At 43.7% G+C, this 17,882-nt stretch overlaps 1 protein-coding gene across 1 annotated transcript; it reads left to right on the top strand.

The window, feature by feature from the left end:
• The first annotated feature begins 55 nt into the window (after nucleotides 1–55).
• On the top strand, nucleotides 56–17,882 carry LOC137285023 (GATOR1 complex protein NPRL3-like). The gene is made up of 14 exons (XM_067817189.1): nucleotides 56–257; nucleotides 764–824; nucleotides 1,311–1,352; nucleotides 1,818–2,001; nucleotides 2,439–2,592; nucleotides 4,969–5,044; nucleotides 5,217–5,331; nucleotides 5,954–5,988; nucleotides 6,529–6,685; nucleotides 7,692–7,798; nucleotides 8,265–8,394; nucleotides 8,715–8,940; nucleotides 9,063–9,294; nucleotides 15,650–17,882. Exons 1-14 carry the CDS (start codon nucleotides 143–145, stop codon nucleotides 15,804–15,806), a joined length of 1,791 nt encoding a protein of 596 aa, XP_067673290.1. The 5' UTR covers nucleotides 56–142; the 3' UTR covers nucleotides 15,807–17,882.

Raw genomic sequence — 17,882 nt, 5'->3', positions numbered from 1 at the left:
TCCTGGCCGATTTAGCAGACGAACCAAAGGGAGGCTACGCACGAAAAAGGGAGGTAATCAAGTGATGAACGACTCCATCTCCGTTGGGCATCTGTAGTAGATGTCAATGTCAGATGTGATAGTTGACAGTTAACTCGTCATCATGGAAGACATGGACCCTCTCGGTATTTTTGTTGTAACATCGGGGACACGAGGGGACCGTCTGTTATTCCGTTACCCCTACGAATCCGAAGAAAACCGGTACACGGTATCAAGAGGTGAGCGAAGGTTTCCTCGTTGTCCTGTTTTCGTTCAACATTTTACCACACCGTTATGATTACTTATAGCCTCAGATCAGAAACCATAAAACCGATATAACATTTTCAGTAATACATGAGATTTGGGTGTATATATGGGTCTAAACCCTTTCGTTCTGTGCTGTTAACACTTTAAGTCTTAAGTTATTTTTATTGTTTTTTTAATCGTTGTCAAGCGTCCACATATGTATCTATGATGTGATATTGGACAAGGGCCGGGTATTTATGACGGCTAATTTTGGTACACATGTCAGTTAAGTGTAATTTTAACTAAATGTGCAACCTGCTGAAGTGGATGAAAGTTTTGCAAACCACAAATACATGTTCATTTCTTATAGCTCGGTAGTTCAGCAAGCTAAACGTCGTGTTCCTGCGTCGTGTGTACACCGGTGTATGCCTTGGCAGGAACACGACGTTTAGCTTGCTGAACTAATAGCTCGGTGATCCTTCAACTTGATTATTTTCAGTGTATGGTCGTAATCCATATGCTACACGATCCAAGGTTGCTGAGGATCATCACCGTAGCAAGTGAGTGCACATGAATGTTTTTATGTTATTTGAGATCTTACCCTTGTCTTTAGCTAATCATGCAACCCACATGATAGTGTTGTCAGGTTTGCTGACTCGGTTGATGCAGTATCCCAGTTATGTAAATCCATGCACGTTGAACAAAATATTAGTGATTCCCTCATAATCATGGTCAAAGTGTAACCTCCAGTCTTAGAAGCATATTCAGGACTATATAGTAAATCATTTAAAAACAGAAAGAATAACTATACTTTCTGTACTTGTTATGGATTTATACACTAGTCTTCATCCCGAATATTTGTTAAGTTTGGTGTGTTCATACTTGTCACATGGATATCTGAACCATGCAAATAATTATGCAATTAGTGGAGATAACAGAGCTGGTACTGGTTTCTTGCTTGTACTTATTACCATGATAACACTGATACATTTCTGCACAGACTGCATCTGGATCTTTTTCATGTTAATTCTGATGCTGTTTTGCAGGAGTACTGTGATCCCATCAGGAAAGAATGCCAACTTGGACTGGTAAGTAAGACTCAACATATTGTATACAGCATTATTTACATATATCTTGGAAAAGTGCCTATTGCCTATGGTACAATAAGATTACAGGTTTGACGAGTGCATATGGTTTAACTTTCAGGCCAGTGATATGATTGGTGAAAGGAAACTGTCATGTAGTTACCTCTTAATAGTGCAGTACAGCCCTAATGATTAGAAATAAATAACTAATGAAGCTGCCAAGTGGCCCAACCTGTCTAAGGTGCCACAATTTCCTGTGCATATCTGCATCCACCAGTCATGCCAGGAATCTGTTGTTGTGTGTTCAGATCACACTGATTTTGTTTCTAGGTGTGCCAGCACCCTAACTAGTGCTTCTTAAACCTATATCACTTCAGGCATTTCTCCTACATCAAGCTCACACACCATGATATAACTGAGATCCTGTTCAACCAAATTCACTCTTTCCATTATTTTTTCTCTTCCAAGGTTTTCAGACAAAATTCTGGCAAATTTGTTAGCTGTGAAATCTTCACTGTGTAAGAAGAAGTTCAATGTAAAGATTGATGAAATTCGATTCATCGGCTTCCCTATGAAGATGTACCATGTGGATAGCAAGCCGTCATCAGCTGGTCATATGATCATCACCGTCAATGTTGTGTTTGCCCTAAAGGTAAGTCAGATTTTTAATCCTTACCTTCAAAATATTTATATAACATATTTCTTATTCATATCAACCAAACAAACAATCAGGCTTGCTAAGACTACCATATGTCCCAGACCTGGGCCTAGATTTTTGAAGTTCGCTTATCCCTAAGATAGGAACAGTCGTAAGTGCCATACATTAACTGTAAGTTACAACTGTCTTAGCACTAAGAGAGCTTCGAAAATCTAGGCCTTGGACCTGTTCTGGTGCTGAGCAATCAGTGTAGCTCTTTGATTCATGCAACATGTCTATGGAACATAGTATGACCATTGCTATGAGCAGAGGTCTGTTTATTATTTGTGTAATCATTAAAAGCCAAGACTTATATATCCACAATTGACACAATGACAACTACGTTGTCCGGCTTAGCAGCTGTGTTTCTCTAATTTGTATGGTCATTACAGGCCAAGACTTGTACATCCGCTGTTGACAGCTACCATGACTTGGCCAAACAGCTGTCAGTGACTGTCTGTCATGAGGAGAGACGATGTCAGTATCTGTCAACACAAGCCAAGATCATGATGGCTGTTCATGATGAAGTGGCTGCTTTACCTGAAGGTATCAGATGGTGAATGTGCTGAATCTCATTGGACTTGGATCAGAACCTTTGCTTGTCCATACTGGATCAGTGTGGGCATAATGTTTCTTGTGAATCGTCTTATCTCCGCGGAACTGGCAGCATTGTTAGTGGTATCAACAGCATCTAACAACAAACCAAACCAAAGTTAATCATATCAAACCCTCATCATGAGGAATACACTTTTACTGGTTGTTATGATTTTTTTGTATTACTTGACAAACATCAAACAAAGAAACAGCTGATTCTAGTGGCAAACACATGGAATATATCATGAACCATTCACACCTACTGAATTCACTTGTTTAACATCATCAGACATAATAATTAATAGGGCAGTCAAGACAATATGGCAGTGTTATTGATGACTGTTGCAAAACGCAAAAATGAGCCATGGCCCCTGCCTTTCCAAATCCTTTAATGTAAATATTCTGATGCAGTATAGGCACTCCTTGTAGACATGGTTTGAGATGTAATTGTAGCATTGTTTAAGGACTGTTCTCTTTAATTGTGTGACCTAGTTGGCAAAGGTGCTGTAATTCACTGTACAGTTACTTCTCTTTGGCACAGCAGAAACCTTACCACAGATAGTGTCCTCTCACTTAGCCAGATTCTGTGAAAACAGGTCTCTCACATAACCAGAGTGGGATTTGGCTGACTAGGGTTAGTGTTTTCATATAGTATTATGTGAATTTTTTTTTTGAGGATTCAAGGAAGTGCTCAGTTGGTGAGATGAACTTGATTTTTAACTTGATCTGCCACTGAGGAGGTATTACCAGTATATATGGCAAACTTTAGTCAGATAATTTCATAACAACAGAGGCGGCCAATATCTTGTTCACAACAACTACCAGTTCAGTGTGAATGCTAGATGGAGGAATGACACTGTCAACTGGCAACTGATTTTGTCATAAATCTGAAGAAGAGAAGCATAGAAGAGGTTACCCCGATCCCCATTATCTACTCAGGAAGAAGTGTCAGGCCTCAGAGATCGTGATTGGACCGACGTCACTGCCGATTTGGTGAGACGACTTCCCCACTATGACACATGTGATGCTGCCATGTACCGACAGCGATCCAAGATGATACCAGCTCTGCCTAAGAGCCACAAAAAAATCAACCTCCAAGGTCCATGGAGAGAGACGACAACCGGGGAGAATTCCATCATCAGTGAGGACAACATGTTTCCCACAGATGCCAACCTCGTCAGCACCTGGTTCTGCGATGGAGCATTCAAGTCCTGCCCTAAACTCTTCAAGCAGATCTACACAGTACATGCCCAGGTAGATGGAGAGATGTTCCCTTCTACCCGATAAGAAGCAGACGACGTATGAACACTTGTTCTCCACACTGAGTACCCGTTCTCCTGTTCCTTTGTCACCGACAACAGTGTTCATGGATTCTGAGACAGCAGCATGGAATGCAGTGGAACCATTTCGACACAGTTGGGCCTAGGACAACTAACCACGTTGAAGGATGGCATCACAAGTTAAACTGGACAATAAAGACTCCACATCCCAACCTGTACAAACTGTTTGCAACTCTGCAGAGACTGCAAGCTGAGACTGAAACAAGGATCATTCAGCTCCAGTCACCCGGGAGACTGAAATACAAGAAAGAGAAGTACCAGGATTTAGATTAGAGACTACAACATGTGAAAATGAACTTTGTAAACGGTCAGTTAACCATGGAGCAGTATGCAGATACTGCATCTCTCTGTCTACACCTGTGAATGTCTTGTATGCAGCTTCAAGCAGCCTTATAGCTCTTACAGCTGAGGCATGAAGAAAATCCTGAAAAATGGTCTGTTAACAAACAAATGTAATATAATAATAATAATCAATGATAATAATGAATATAATAAATACCATAGTATCTGAAATGCGGTTTCTTTTTCTTTCATGTTACAGACACACTTATATACATCCTGAATCGTGTTACATAGTAGATATAGACTTATACAAAGGCTCACACTTCAGTGGCTAATGCTAATTACCAGACTCGCATCTCTCACGTAGCCATAGTGCAATGTTGTTTTAACAAGACCTTTTAGGTTAGACTCTGGCTAACTGAGTGTGAACCCCACAGATTTGAATATTATTGGTTTCAAGGTTTATGAGCACCATAGCCTTGTTAATTTGTTTCACCAGAATGTTACCATGGTTACATATCTGATATCTGCATGACTTTGTAATTAAGTCTACATTAAGCTGATCCACATGTGATTTAACTGAAATACTGTTCAAAGTTACTTTAAACCAACTTAGCATGTTGTACATGCTGATTCATAATGTGTACTGTTACATATTGTGTAAACATGATAACTAAGAAATGCTATTTGGTCTGTTTCCATGTAGATTCACTGGAGCCTCCCTTCAAGCTGATACTGCAGAGATCCCAGTTAGCCCGAGAACTCAAGTCTGTCTTTGACAGGTTTGTTATGTCCCCGCTGTTCAAAGCATTGTTCAAACTCTAATGTGAACTCGCTTTTCACACAAGTCTGAACAATGCTTTGACATAATTAATTTGTCAGTGCTAATACACAAACTAACATTCAGTTCTTAAATGCTTCCCCTCTCATTCACTGATGTCCATCTGCACACAGCCTGGTGTCTACTGGAGTTGTCCAGATGCATATCAACCGCTGGATACAGATCAACTTCTGCCTGCCCCACAAAATCCATGTCATTACCATTGCAAACAAAGTGATGCACATTGAGGTGAGTCCATAGATATGTATGTTTCATCTCAGCCAAACCTTGTTGGTCCATCTAACCACAAATACCTTTAAAGATAGACCATTGTGTATGTACATGTAATATGTTACCATTTCGGTGTGTAATATTTATTTGATATGTAGAGAAAAATGTTTTTGTTCTTTTGTCACCCTTCAGTTAATTTTACTCAAAATGTCATTCAGTAATGTTTATATAGTGGGACTGGGAGCTGACCAGAGTTTCTACCTGGGTACCCCACCCACTATTACCCTACTCTATCTGGATACCCATTATGTTTATTCTTGACATCAGATTTGTAAGAAATGGCAATGTTTTCTTCAGCTTGAAGGCTACAGTTTTGAGTTTATCTATATCTTTACCATGTATTATATTCAGAAGAAGTCACTGTTATTATGTCTATATTTTCAAAGACAATACAGCCTTTTAATCATTAAAGAATAACATAATACATTGTTTTATCTATTGGTAACATGATCGGTATTGAGATGGGAACCTGGGTCAAACTCATTACCCACCCCTTCCGGGTATTGGGATTATCCGTCCTAGCCCTATTATAGAGCATTAGATTTGGATGAGACTAATGACTTTGTATTTGATATTTCAGCCTGAAGTCATACAGAAGTGCCTATCTTCACTAAGGTGTGGATGAGGGTCATCAGTCTGATCATCTATCTGTCTATGTGGTAGAGAGTCAGATGAATGAAAGAAGGAACAGAACACGGTGGCCTCGGATAATTGCAGGATTCCACAATATTTTGTCACTTCTTGTTTATAGAAACATGCAGCTTTTTAATTACTCAGTATGTTATGTGATCTCCTCTCTGTGATAGTCTGTTCAGAACTCGCTCTGCTGTTGCTTCCCCCACAGTTCCCCACTGTGCTAGACTTTAGACTGGCCAGTGGCCTCTATGTTCACATTGGCTGTATGATGCATAGAGACACACTGTAGAGACTCACTGTAGAGACACACTGTACCCTGTTCCTGTTGTCTATAGGCTGTGCCATAGAGTATAGAGAAACACTGTAGAGACACATTGTGTAGACAGCCTGTAGAAACACAGTGAGAGACACCCTGTACTCTGTTCCTGTTGTCTGCAGGTCGTACCATAGACTGTAGAGACACACTGTATTGACAGCCTGTAGAGACACATTGAAGGACACCCTGTACTCTGTCTACAGGCCGTACCATGGACTTCTGTTGTTGGTTGAGGAGCAGGAGCTGCTGGACTCACTCCCCATGGACTGTACCCCTACACTGGTCCGACTTGTCCAGATCGCCAGTCCTCTGAAGAATCTGCAGACATTAGCCCTTGATGCTGACCTCAGTCTGTCTCAGGTGACTGTATGTTTATACGAATGAAAAGGAGACTTGATTCCATGAATTATCAAGGATGCAGAAACCATGGTGCTTTTCTAATCAGTATTCTACTGGATGCTAGAGGAAGACTTCCATTTGAAGTTGTCTAACATAATCAGCAAGAAAGGTGGTTAGGAAACCTGGGGGTACAGCTCCAGCTTATCATGTGAATGACCCGGTTTTGTTTCCTTACATCATATATACATGGGTACCTTGTGTGATGCAGTTACTTTATCCCAGTCAATAGAATACATGTCATATTCCATTCATAACATTAAAATATAGACTTGTTATCCTCCGCTGCATGTTTAGCACCAAGCGGGGGATATAGTATTAGGCTCCATCTATCCGTATGTACATAGGTACGAATTGGAATATCTTAAGAACCATTCAGTAGATTCTTTTCTTATTTGGTACCTAGGTTCTTCATGGTAAAGGACAGGTCTCAGTCAGGTTTGGTGACCTGTACCTTCATTTCAAGGTCACAGGACTTTAACTAACTTTTTATCTCAAGAACCATTCCCAGAATTTTCTTCATATTCAACACCAAGCTTATTCTAGGGAAGTTGCAGGGCCCAGTCGATTTTGGTGACCTTCACTTAGTTTTCAAGGTCATGGTGACACTTTGAAGATTTCTGCATATTAAGCTGCATGTTAAGCTTGTCAGCGAGATACCTCAAGAACTTTTCTCTGGATTTTGTTCACATTTAACATCACGCTTCATCTAGGGAAGTTGCAGGGCCCAGTAGATTTTGGTGTTCTTCACTTAATGTTCAAGGTCACAGAGACACTTGCATGTTAAGCTTGTCAACACGATATCTCAAGAACTGGTCACTGGATTTTCTTACTCATCGAAAAATTTCATCTTGAGAGGGAAACATCTTAAGTTACTACTTTCATTTACATTACTTTTTAAGTTTAAATTGATAATTTGCAGCACAGGAATATGTCACATTGGTGACAATGCTTATTTATATCATGACAGGTATTTCAACTGGCGAGTCACCTTGTGTACTGGGCCAAGGCCACGATCATCTACCCTCTGTGTGAGACCAACATGTATGTCCTGTCTCCCCAGGCCAACACCCATGTGTGAGTAGCAGTTATCATTAGCACTGACTTGGTTTCAGAGAATGAATTGTCATTAGCATTGACTGGATCACAAGGTACATTGGCATTGTTTGATTACAAGGTACTGAACTTTGAAGACATATTTGATGGATTTTAAAATAAGCTATGAAAAGTTACAGTAGTTGGCAGGTTTGTTGCAATATTACAGCTATATGATGGCAGTCTGTAGAATAATCAAGGCTGAACCAGCCAATCCAGTGCTCAGTATCATGCCATATGTCAACCAAGTCAGCAACCATGACCACTCAATCCCATTCTTCTGCTCCTACAACAAGCATGGGTTGCTGAAGACCAATTCTAACCCAGATCCTCACAGGTCAAGTCACCTATTTTGCAGCAATATTGCAATTGTGCTTTAGACTTAGATCATATTATTGTCATATCTTCAGTAGTCACTCCAAGTAATAATCCCTTGTTACACTGCCAGCAACTCAAGTCTAGCAGAGGTGTTTGTGGAGCAGTTTCCCAACTGCTCTCTCCACATGGAGATGTCTGAGTTCTCTCTGCCCACCCAGCTCAGGGTCAACAGGGACTTCCTGGAAAGACCTCATCATCAGGTAGGAAGCTATGTTGTAATGCTGTAACAGTAACCATGGTAACACTGGTAGAGAACTGCAAGATACCATTGGTACCACCACAATGATGTTGATTACCATAGTGTTGGTTGATTTTGCTTTGCTACATTTTGTGTATGTGTTTTGTGTTTTGTGAATGTGATCGTGTAGCATTTAATTAGTTTGAAATTTGTTAGTATCAGAAAATGCAGACAGTCCTGAGATAATGAATTAAGATATACCATTTATGAAAGTTATTGATCCAGTGGACCAAGGAGGTTCTTTTATTTTAATCAGGTGAATGCATTGCCATTTGTTTCCAGGCACAAAGGGTGCAAAAGGTTGTGTGGATGTTACGTCATCGCCTGCTGATGCAGCTGCACACGTACATATTCCTTGTTCCTCCCGTGCCGCGAACAGAGTGGACACAGGACCTGAACCTACAATCTGCCAGTGAGTTGCCCAAGGTTGAGGAGGAATCATGGCTGTCATATTTCCTGGAGGATTCTGGTCTCAACCGCCCACCTAGTCCATCTGACATTGCTTCAGGTAGGTAGATCATGGGAGGTTATAGATGAGAATGGAGTCTAAGGTTTGTTATAAGAAATCTAAAACACTTGACATACATGGACACCAATTAAAATCCTTATTTTTGACATGCAATGTTTCAGTGAACAGTGATGAGAGTATTGGACCAGCTACTGGGGCCCAGCAACTAAGTCAGTTGTCCAAGTCTCCATCTGTGGGAGAGATGACAAGTGATGGTACGGTCATCACTGAGGAGACCAAGGCCCAATGGAGACTGCAGGACTCGCTCCTCTCAGTTGTCAGACCAGAGGTGAAAGCGGCCATCTTGAAATGTCCTGCTGCCAAAAATACTGAAGATCTTAAAGTTTTTGCAAGGTATGGATTACGATTTTGACAAAATAACCACTCTGAACATAAAGGTCATATCTTTTTCCTAAAATTCATCAATACAATTGATTTCAAAGTGCACTAAATTTATATGAATCATGACCTCATAGAGGTTCTATGTAGAATTTATTAAAATCTAAATATTTTAGATATTTAAATACTTACCTTACCATAGGTCTTATGCATATTACCTCAAGATTTGCTAGAAGAGATCAGACAGTCGTTGATTCGCCATTCCCTGGATGGCTACCTCATGTAATCTACGAATGTAGTCACGGAAGTGACGTGATCTCCCCACTCACGCGAGAGCGCAGAATCCAAAATTCACTTTTACCGCCAACCGGAAGGTCCAAAGAGTCCAAAGTGGGGAGGAGCATCCAGCGTTGGGAGGGAGTCACCGCCCTATGGTAAGGTAAGTATTTAAATATCTAAAATATTTAGATTTTAATAAATTTTTAACTTACCTTACCATAGGTCTTATGCATATGGCTTCGACAGATGGATGGTGGTGTGGACTCCGGAGGACCATCCCTCAGCAAACAGTGCACATGGAACAGGAGAACTTGGGAAACCAATGCCAACGGTCTCAGGATAACACCTGGAGCAGGACAAAGAGTAACCCAATAGAACTCCAAAGAAAAACCGACGCACCCTGAGGGTGAGGTTAATCTTAAGACCAACGGTAAGTAACAGCGTTATTACCTAATGGGCGGACGGTCGGGTAAGTTGCTGAGCAACTACCAGTGGACCAAATGACTGTAACCCCCTCCACATCTTCAACTGCCAGGTCCCTCAAGTAGTGGGAAGCGAAGACAGTTGATGATTTCCAGAAAAAAACCCTCCATGATCTGCGCTACCGTGCAATTTCGATGGAGGGCCATTGTAGATGCCAAAGCCCTGATCTCGTGCGGGTTATTTGCTACCGGATGAGGCAGGAGCTTGTCGTCGTAGGCAGCCAGGATTGTCGATCTGAGCCAAAGGGCAATCGTGTTCCTGTTTACCTCTCCTTTGCAGGTCGACGCAAATGGGATGAATAGTCTTTTGCAGGACCGTCTCCAAGAGGCTGACCTTTTAATGTAACATCTCAGAGCTCTGACCAGACATAGCAGTTCCTCCTCCAAGTCATGATGACCAAGGATCGTAGACAAAGGAGGGATGGAAAATAACCTGTTGGGCTGCCCGGGAAGCGGGTTCTTAGCCACAAAGTCCCAGAGCAGACCCAAATGGACTCGTCCGTGCCTTGACTGTTCAAAGTGAATCTGTGTGACGTCAAGAGCATGGATCTCACTGACTCTAGCCGCTGTCGCCAATGCTAGTAGGAAAGCCGTCTTCTTGGATAGGTGTTCAAAAGAGGCTTCCTCTAACGGCTCATACGGCGGTCCTCTAAGATGTTGTAGAACGACATTAAGATCCCAGGCTGGAGGACGAAACTTGGCCTTCTGGTCTTCCAGCTTGAAAGCTTTGAGAAACGCAATCAGTTCCGGTACCTTGGAGATCTGTTTACCTGACTTGATCGCAAGGACAGAATTCAATACTGACAGATAGGTGCCTAAGGTACTGCCTCTGAGATGTCTAAAGTTCCGTAGAAAGAGAACTTTGACACAAACTGAGGGGATGTTGCCATAGGATCTTGAGATCTTTGTGCGCAAAAATTCTCGAATGAGCGCCATTTGTCGTCATATAGGGATCGGGTAGAAACTCTATGCGCGCGAGCTATAACGCTCGCCACGTGCATGGAGTAGCCCTTAGCCTTTAACGCCCTCTGCAAATGACCCATGCGTGAAGATGGAATCGCAGTGGATCCGGATGCAGTTGTCGACTGTGTGGATGCCGAAGTAGATGCAACCACTCTGGAAGTTTGTATGGTTCTCCGCTTGCGAGTCGTCGAAGGTTGGGGAACCATGGCCTGGCTGGCCACCAAGGTGCGACCAAAAGCAGTCGCAGGTTCTGAGTCTGCTTGACCTTAGCGACCACTTCTGAGAGAAAGGGCTGGTGGTGGAAACGTGTAAGCGTCCAGACCTTCCCACGACAGGGACATTGCGTCGATCGCTCATGCCTCCAGGTCCATAAAGTGACTGAGTGGAAACCCTGTGCTCCCGGGCGATTAACTTCGCCACTTGAGATGAGTACCCCTTGGCCCTCAAGACTTTCACAGATGGTCCAGGCGCAAAGATGAAACCGCGACGGAACCAGGTGCAGTGTCCGATTGTGAGGATGGAACAACAATTGGTCCCACTCTAGAAGCCGATTATTTGAAACGTCTCTCGACACAACATATTCTCCGTTGGTGATAGACGTAGGGGGTGAGATAAGGCGTCTGCCATGAAGATGCAGGCTCCTGGTATGTGAGATACTTTATTTTGGAGGATCAGACTCGACCACGTCGAAGGGTAGAAACGACAAGTGTAGTAGAGGTCGAGGCCTCCTTGACCCTTGTTTACCTAGAAAGCTACTATTGAGTTGACCGTATGGATCATCAGTAGCTTGTCTCTCGGTGCTGTCAACCAATGACAGACATGCATCACCGCTTTCATCTTCAACTGGGTGATGTGAAGAGATTGAGCTCCACTCTTCCAGAATCCTGCTGCAACCTCCTTGACTAGATAGGCACTCAATCCTTGGAGAGAAGTGTCTACCTAAAGATGGTTGTTGAATGACGGCTCTAATAAGTAACTTCCTACGCAAACATTGACCAGCGAGCCTACCACAGGTGTGGTGTCAAGACGTCCAATGTCATAAACCTGTCATGAAATCATGATCAAGAAAACGCTGTCATAGACGTAATAGTAGACGTCTTCGTCTGATCATATCCTAAGGTGACATGAGCAAATCGAGTAGACATTATCACTGACATAGTGATAACGGACAGAGTAGAGCTTGCTTTTAACATAGCCTTGAACTTCGACCCCCGAACCTGGGACGGCGATGTGATGAATCAAATCCCGCGGAGTTAGTTAGTCATCCAAGCTGACTTAACAGCCTGATAATGAAGTCCACCCCTCTCAAGATAATCTTGTATGCCGTAAAGATGCGTCATTCTTCGACTTCAGAATAACCACGCTGTTCATTATGAATGTGTTGACATTTCAAGGAAGTCTATTTATAGCTGGCTGTCTGTCCGATCAGAAACTGCCATACATCGCTGCATGCCTCCTGATAGGCAGCGTTGAGACTACTGTTAGAGGATCTCTATGCCGACTAGAGAAATCCAATGCCGCTGTAGACTGCTAGTCTAGAGTGTAACGACATCTTTCCATCGTAAATGACTAAGTCACTGCAGACAACTTCCTTACACTAGAATAATAACAACACATTCTGCGCAGGGCGTTGTCCCTCGATGACCAATCAGATCGTAGATGTAACGTCCCTGGGATCCTTTGCAGGGCGTTGTCTCTCGTGGACCAATCAAAATGTAGACGTGACGTCACCGGTGTAGCAGGTAACTGATCACCATGAAATCTTGTAAACGGTGATACCCTGCTAGCCTGTAGGCTTAACAGTAACCATGCTGTATGGCGAGCACGTGTCTAAAGGAGTAAAGCGCGCGAAAACCCTTCCGCCGCTTGAAACTGACGTAGACAAATTGCTTTCCAAGTACATGTGTTGGAATTTTCCCCGAAGATAAATGCTGCCCTCTCTTGTAATAAGAGGTGTAGTTAGGCGTGGCACTTTGTAGTTGTCTCGAAAAATCTTTGTGACAAAATGCGTAAAGCACGTGAAAGAAAACTTTCTCCGCTTGAAGTATATGTAGACAAATTGTAAAGTAAGGATCTTCGAGGATGCAGCCAGTCCCTCCAAAGCACACCCAGTCTCACGCCTACCAGCAGAGGAATATCTGGTACGGTGATCAATCCTCGAGGCGTTGTCTTCAGACAAGTCCATCGCCGCCGCCGCCGAGGTAGCTGACACCAGAGCAGACAACGGCTTAAGCATCCGCTTGAGTTCAGTCTCAATGGTCACCCGCTTAGAATCCTGCACTCTGTAAGAGAGCTGCGAGGAGCCCAATAACCGCTACATAGATTCAACCAAGACCGCCACGCTGTCCGCGAAAACCAGGCTGTGTATCTTGTAATATGACTTCTTGGATTTACACACTTAGAAATTCGGATTAGATGACAATTTTTCAAAGACCACATCTAATACAGCCACGGCGTCCGCCACCATAGGATCAGGCGGGATGAGTAGCTCCGGTGATAAATGAAGTGCTGCAGGGTTGCTGGAATTAGCCGAAGGTGAAGGGCAGTACGGTAACCTGTCAGCAATCCACTCGAAGACGACTGATAAGGGTAGTTAAGTGCCATCACCATCGCCGTCGCCTCCTGCCTCCTCGTCGAAGTCCGGGCCAAAAACCTGTTCTTCCAGGTCCTCATTGGAAACGGAATTCGAATCACGCCGCGATGTAGGAGACCAAGTCGATGCATGAGCAGCAGATTCCTTGGACGGGATCCAAGGTGGTTCCGGCGACCGCAAACGCCGAGTTCTAGAGGAGCGTCGAGGTGATATGGACTGGGAGCGCAAGCAACGTCTTCACCTGGTAGTAAAGCGAGAGTCCTCATTCAAAGGGCGTCGCGGGGACCGAGAGCGCCGACAAAGACTACTGTGGAGGGTACAGGATCACCGACTCCCAGGGAACCTGGAGCGTGATCTGCGCCGAGAGCGCCCTTCATCCATCTGTCGTTGTAAAACCTCTTCCCTGGAAAACGTATGCAACACCCTGGGTATACGGTAAGGCGCAGGCGCTGGTGCTGGCATAGGGTCCGGCGTCGGCATAGGCGCTGGCGTAGGTATAGGCACTAGCCCAAGCACAGCCTCCTGGCGCTGGCGTAGACAGACGCTGGCGTAGGCATAGGCATAGGCACTGGCGCAAGCACAGGCGCTGGCGCTGGCGTAGACATAGGCGCTGGCGTAGGCATAGGCGCTGGCGTAGTCACTAGCGCAAGCACAGCCTCTGGCGCTGGCGTAGACATAGGCGCTGGTGTAGGCATAGGCACTGGCGCAAGCACAGGCGCTGGCGCTGGCGTAGACATAGGCGCTGGCGTAGGCACAAGCACAGGCGCTGGCACAGGCATAGGCGCTGGCGTAAGCAAAGGCGCTGGTGTCAGCATAGGCGCTGGTGTCGAGATGTCGAGACGCTGGCATCGCAGCAGCACCGGGCGTCAGGAGAGAGCGCAGGAACCTCTGGACTTCCGGATGAGACAAGGCATCTGGATGAAAACAGATCCATGATGGAATCCGAGCGAGGTGGTTCCGGGGACAAACGTACAGGCGTCACAGACGAACGCCCCATCCCAGGCGTCGGCACAGGCGTTGAAGGCGGTTGTAAGTCAGGGTCGTCCGGCAGAGATCCCAACGACGACGCTGGAGACGACAACCTTCTCTTCCACTGTGAAAAAAAACTTCCTCTAAGTCTCGAAATCCGCCACCAATAACGCCTCGCAGTACTGGCAGTGTCTGTCAAAAGAGCAGGCTAGAGACGCACAATCCGGGCACCAAGGGTGGGGATATTCGCCGATTCCTGCCCCAAACTGGGGAGACATACACAGTTAAGTGCAACAAACAAACATAACAATGCGTTGAAACCAACGCTAGGAGGTAGAAAAAACACCCCTATACCAGAAACGCAGCACCAACGCACCCCCACTGTAAAGTAGGCACGCCCGTAAGCTCGTGACAGCGAAGGCCAAACAACCAAAATGGCTGTCTGCGTACATCGCAACGTGGCACGAAAAACATATAAATGCTGTGAAACATGGGCAAAAATACTAATCGACATGTAAAATCAAATGGAGGAAGAAAAAACCAGCAAGATATAATACCCCCACGGACGCCATGCCGCACTCACACACGACGCGGGTGAACCCACCCCGAAGTGAGAGAAAAAAACAACACAAGGTAGCAAAGTAAGTGCAGTTAAATGATTACTTACCTTAACACGCACACCTAAGGGATACAAACCATACCTACCCGTGAGAAAACAAATTTATTAAACCACAAAGTAGGTAAACTAAGCGAACCAAACACGTCCGAACAGACGAACGCTAGAGGTAAAAGTGAATTTTGGATTCTGCGCTCTCGCGCGAGTGGGGAGATCACGTCACTTCCGTGACTACATTCGTATATTACATGAGGTAGCCATCCAGGGAATGGCGAATCAACGACTGTCTGATCTCTTCTAGCAAAGCTTGAGGTAATATGCATAAGACCTATGGTAAGGTAAGTTAAAAATATTGCTACTACTTATTGTGCTTGTGGAAACAAATGGGTTTCATTTTTCTTTTCAAAAATATGGGTCTGTGTATAGATCTATATCCATATATGTACTGGTATGTTACTTATGTTTCAGATTGTGCCCTTACTTTAATGGCCAGTACCACCTGGAGGAAATCATGTACTATGAGAACCTGAGACGATCCCAGCTCATTACACTTCTGGACAAGTTTAAAGAGGTGCTCATACTGTGCAGTCACCAGGACCCAGCCACTGCCTTCTATGCTGGGTGATGCAGGTGGGGCTGCTCGGGGCAAAGAAGACTACTTACCTTGCCAGGGTTTCAAGAAGTCCCTCACAACCTGTGCTTGTCCTTAGCAGTGACTCTGTGAGCTCAGTGAACTGAATGATCCACCTGAATGACACAGTTGTTTGTATGTCACTACAACCAGGCTGAAGTTTCTGGACTGGATTAACTAAGGCATTTGTGATGTGGCTTGAATTATCCTTAACATGCTGAATGCAGCAATGCAGAGAATATAAGCACTACATCGTATTGCATCATCACAAGAAATCACTGACTGCACAGACTTGGGATCTCAGGCTGTTCAAGCATGACATCATTCAAGGAACCATTATTGTCCCAACTAGACACTGAGCTCAACTACTCAGTGTATGGCACCTGATTGTCAGTTGAGGACATGAATGTTGTGTAATGACTGCAAAGTGTCCATGTTCTGTGATGTTGAAGCAGATAACCTTAACAAGCTGTCAACCAGTGTCCTGTTCTGAAGACTGTTGGGCGGTCTAACCAGACTCAGAGAAGAACTAATCAACAAATGGGATCTTGGGGCATATGTTTGTATTTGTTTCAGATCCAACTCATGAAACAATGCCCATAGCTGGGTGTCCAAACAAAGCTTTAACATATCTATTGTGAATGTTGAGAGCAGATGTATGCTCCATATTTAAAACTGTTGAACTGTGTCTCCTCACAAACACCTCACAAGTGTGCCATTCTGACTTACTTAACTCTGTGGTGCGAGCAACACTATTGAATATTACTTAACAAATTGACTGGACTCATTATTTACTCACCACTGTATGATGTACCTCATGCTGAGGACTGAAGGTGATATTGCTGGAATATTGCTTAAAGCAGCTTAAACCATACTCACTCACAGACAAACAGGCTGATGGCTGTGTTGAGCTTCCTGGTTACTAGTATCATGGTTATTTCAGCAATGCCTTTTTCAGCGTGACTATAATAATAACTCATTTGAGTTTAAAAAAGAAACAAAACAGTAATATTAATAAAATAATACATGTGTATCTCCCTATAATGTGTGCAACCTTCCCCAAACATTCATGTGCAATGACAGCACTGTACCACCAAATGCTGTGATGAGCTATGACCTCCCTAAACACTATCACATGTGAAGACCTTCCCCAAACATCCATGTGTAATGACAACACCCCCACCACCAAACACTGAGCAATGACCTCCCTAAACACTTTCAGGCAAAATGACCCACACTTGTATTCCTCTATCTGAAATTGAAAACTTCATAAGGATGCAGGGTTAGACGTAATCCCTATAAATCTATCCTGGTCATAACACAGTATTTCATGAAATGGTGGTGAGGCATGGTGAGTTCTTTAATCATGGGTCATTGTACACTGATGTAGTTGTCCAGACTTAATTATATAAAGGCCAGTATTGTAAAGCTGTAATTATTTCTGCATGCGTCATTACACAACTAACACGCAGTCAAAATCTCATTATTAGACTCAGACTTTGTGAGCATATAGTGGCCACTTCATATATGCATCTTGATGGGGGGTAGCTGAGTGGTAAAAGCAGTTGCTTGTCACGCCGAAGATCTGGGTTTGATTCCCCACATGGGTACACTGTGTGAAGCCCATTTCTGGTGTCCGCCTCCATGATTTTGCTTGAATATCGCTGTAAGTGGCGTAACACTAAACTCACTCACACACGCACCCCTGTGCACCCAGAGCTTTTCTATAAAGAGAAGCATCAGTCAATTCTCCTTTTTACATAGTAGCAGCTCTCTATTTTCTCTTAGAGTTAATGCTAACAAGTGACGTATTTCTGCTGGCAGGAGTGGTCATTATATTACTGGCTTAATTAATTCTGAATCATAATTATTCCAAACCTATACCATGACTTGTTGGACAGGGACGGTCTGGAATTCAGTTGACCATATCGAGGATGGGCTTTTGTTGGGTATGCCAATTAACACTTACATGAGAGAAGGTTTTACCCATATACAAGAGATATTTAAGAAATGTTATCCAAACTGTTTCTGTATAATTATGTCATGTGAATAAAAGAATAATGTTGATTT

Source organism: Haliotis asinina, chromosome 5 (genome assembly GCF_037392515.1).
Source record: "Haliotis asinina isolate JCU_RB_2024 chromosome 5, JCU_Hal_asi_v2, whole genome shotgun sequence".
Classification (NCBI taxonomy): Eukaryota; Metazoa; Mollusca; class Gastropoda; order Lepetellida; family Haliotidae; genus Haliotis; species Haliotis asinina.
Note: the sequence above shows the minus strand (reverse complement) of the source record. Positions and strands in the feature narration are given on the sequence as shown.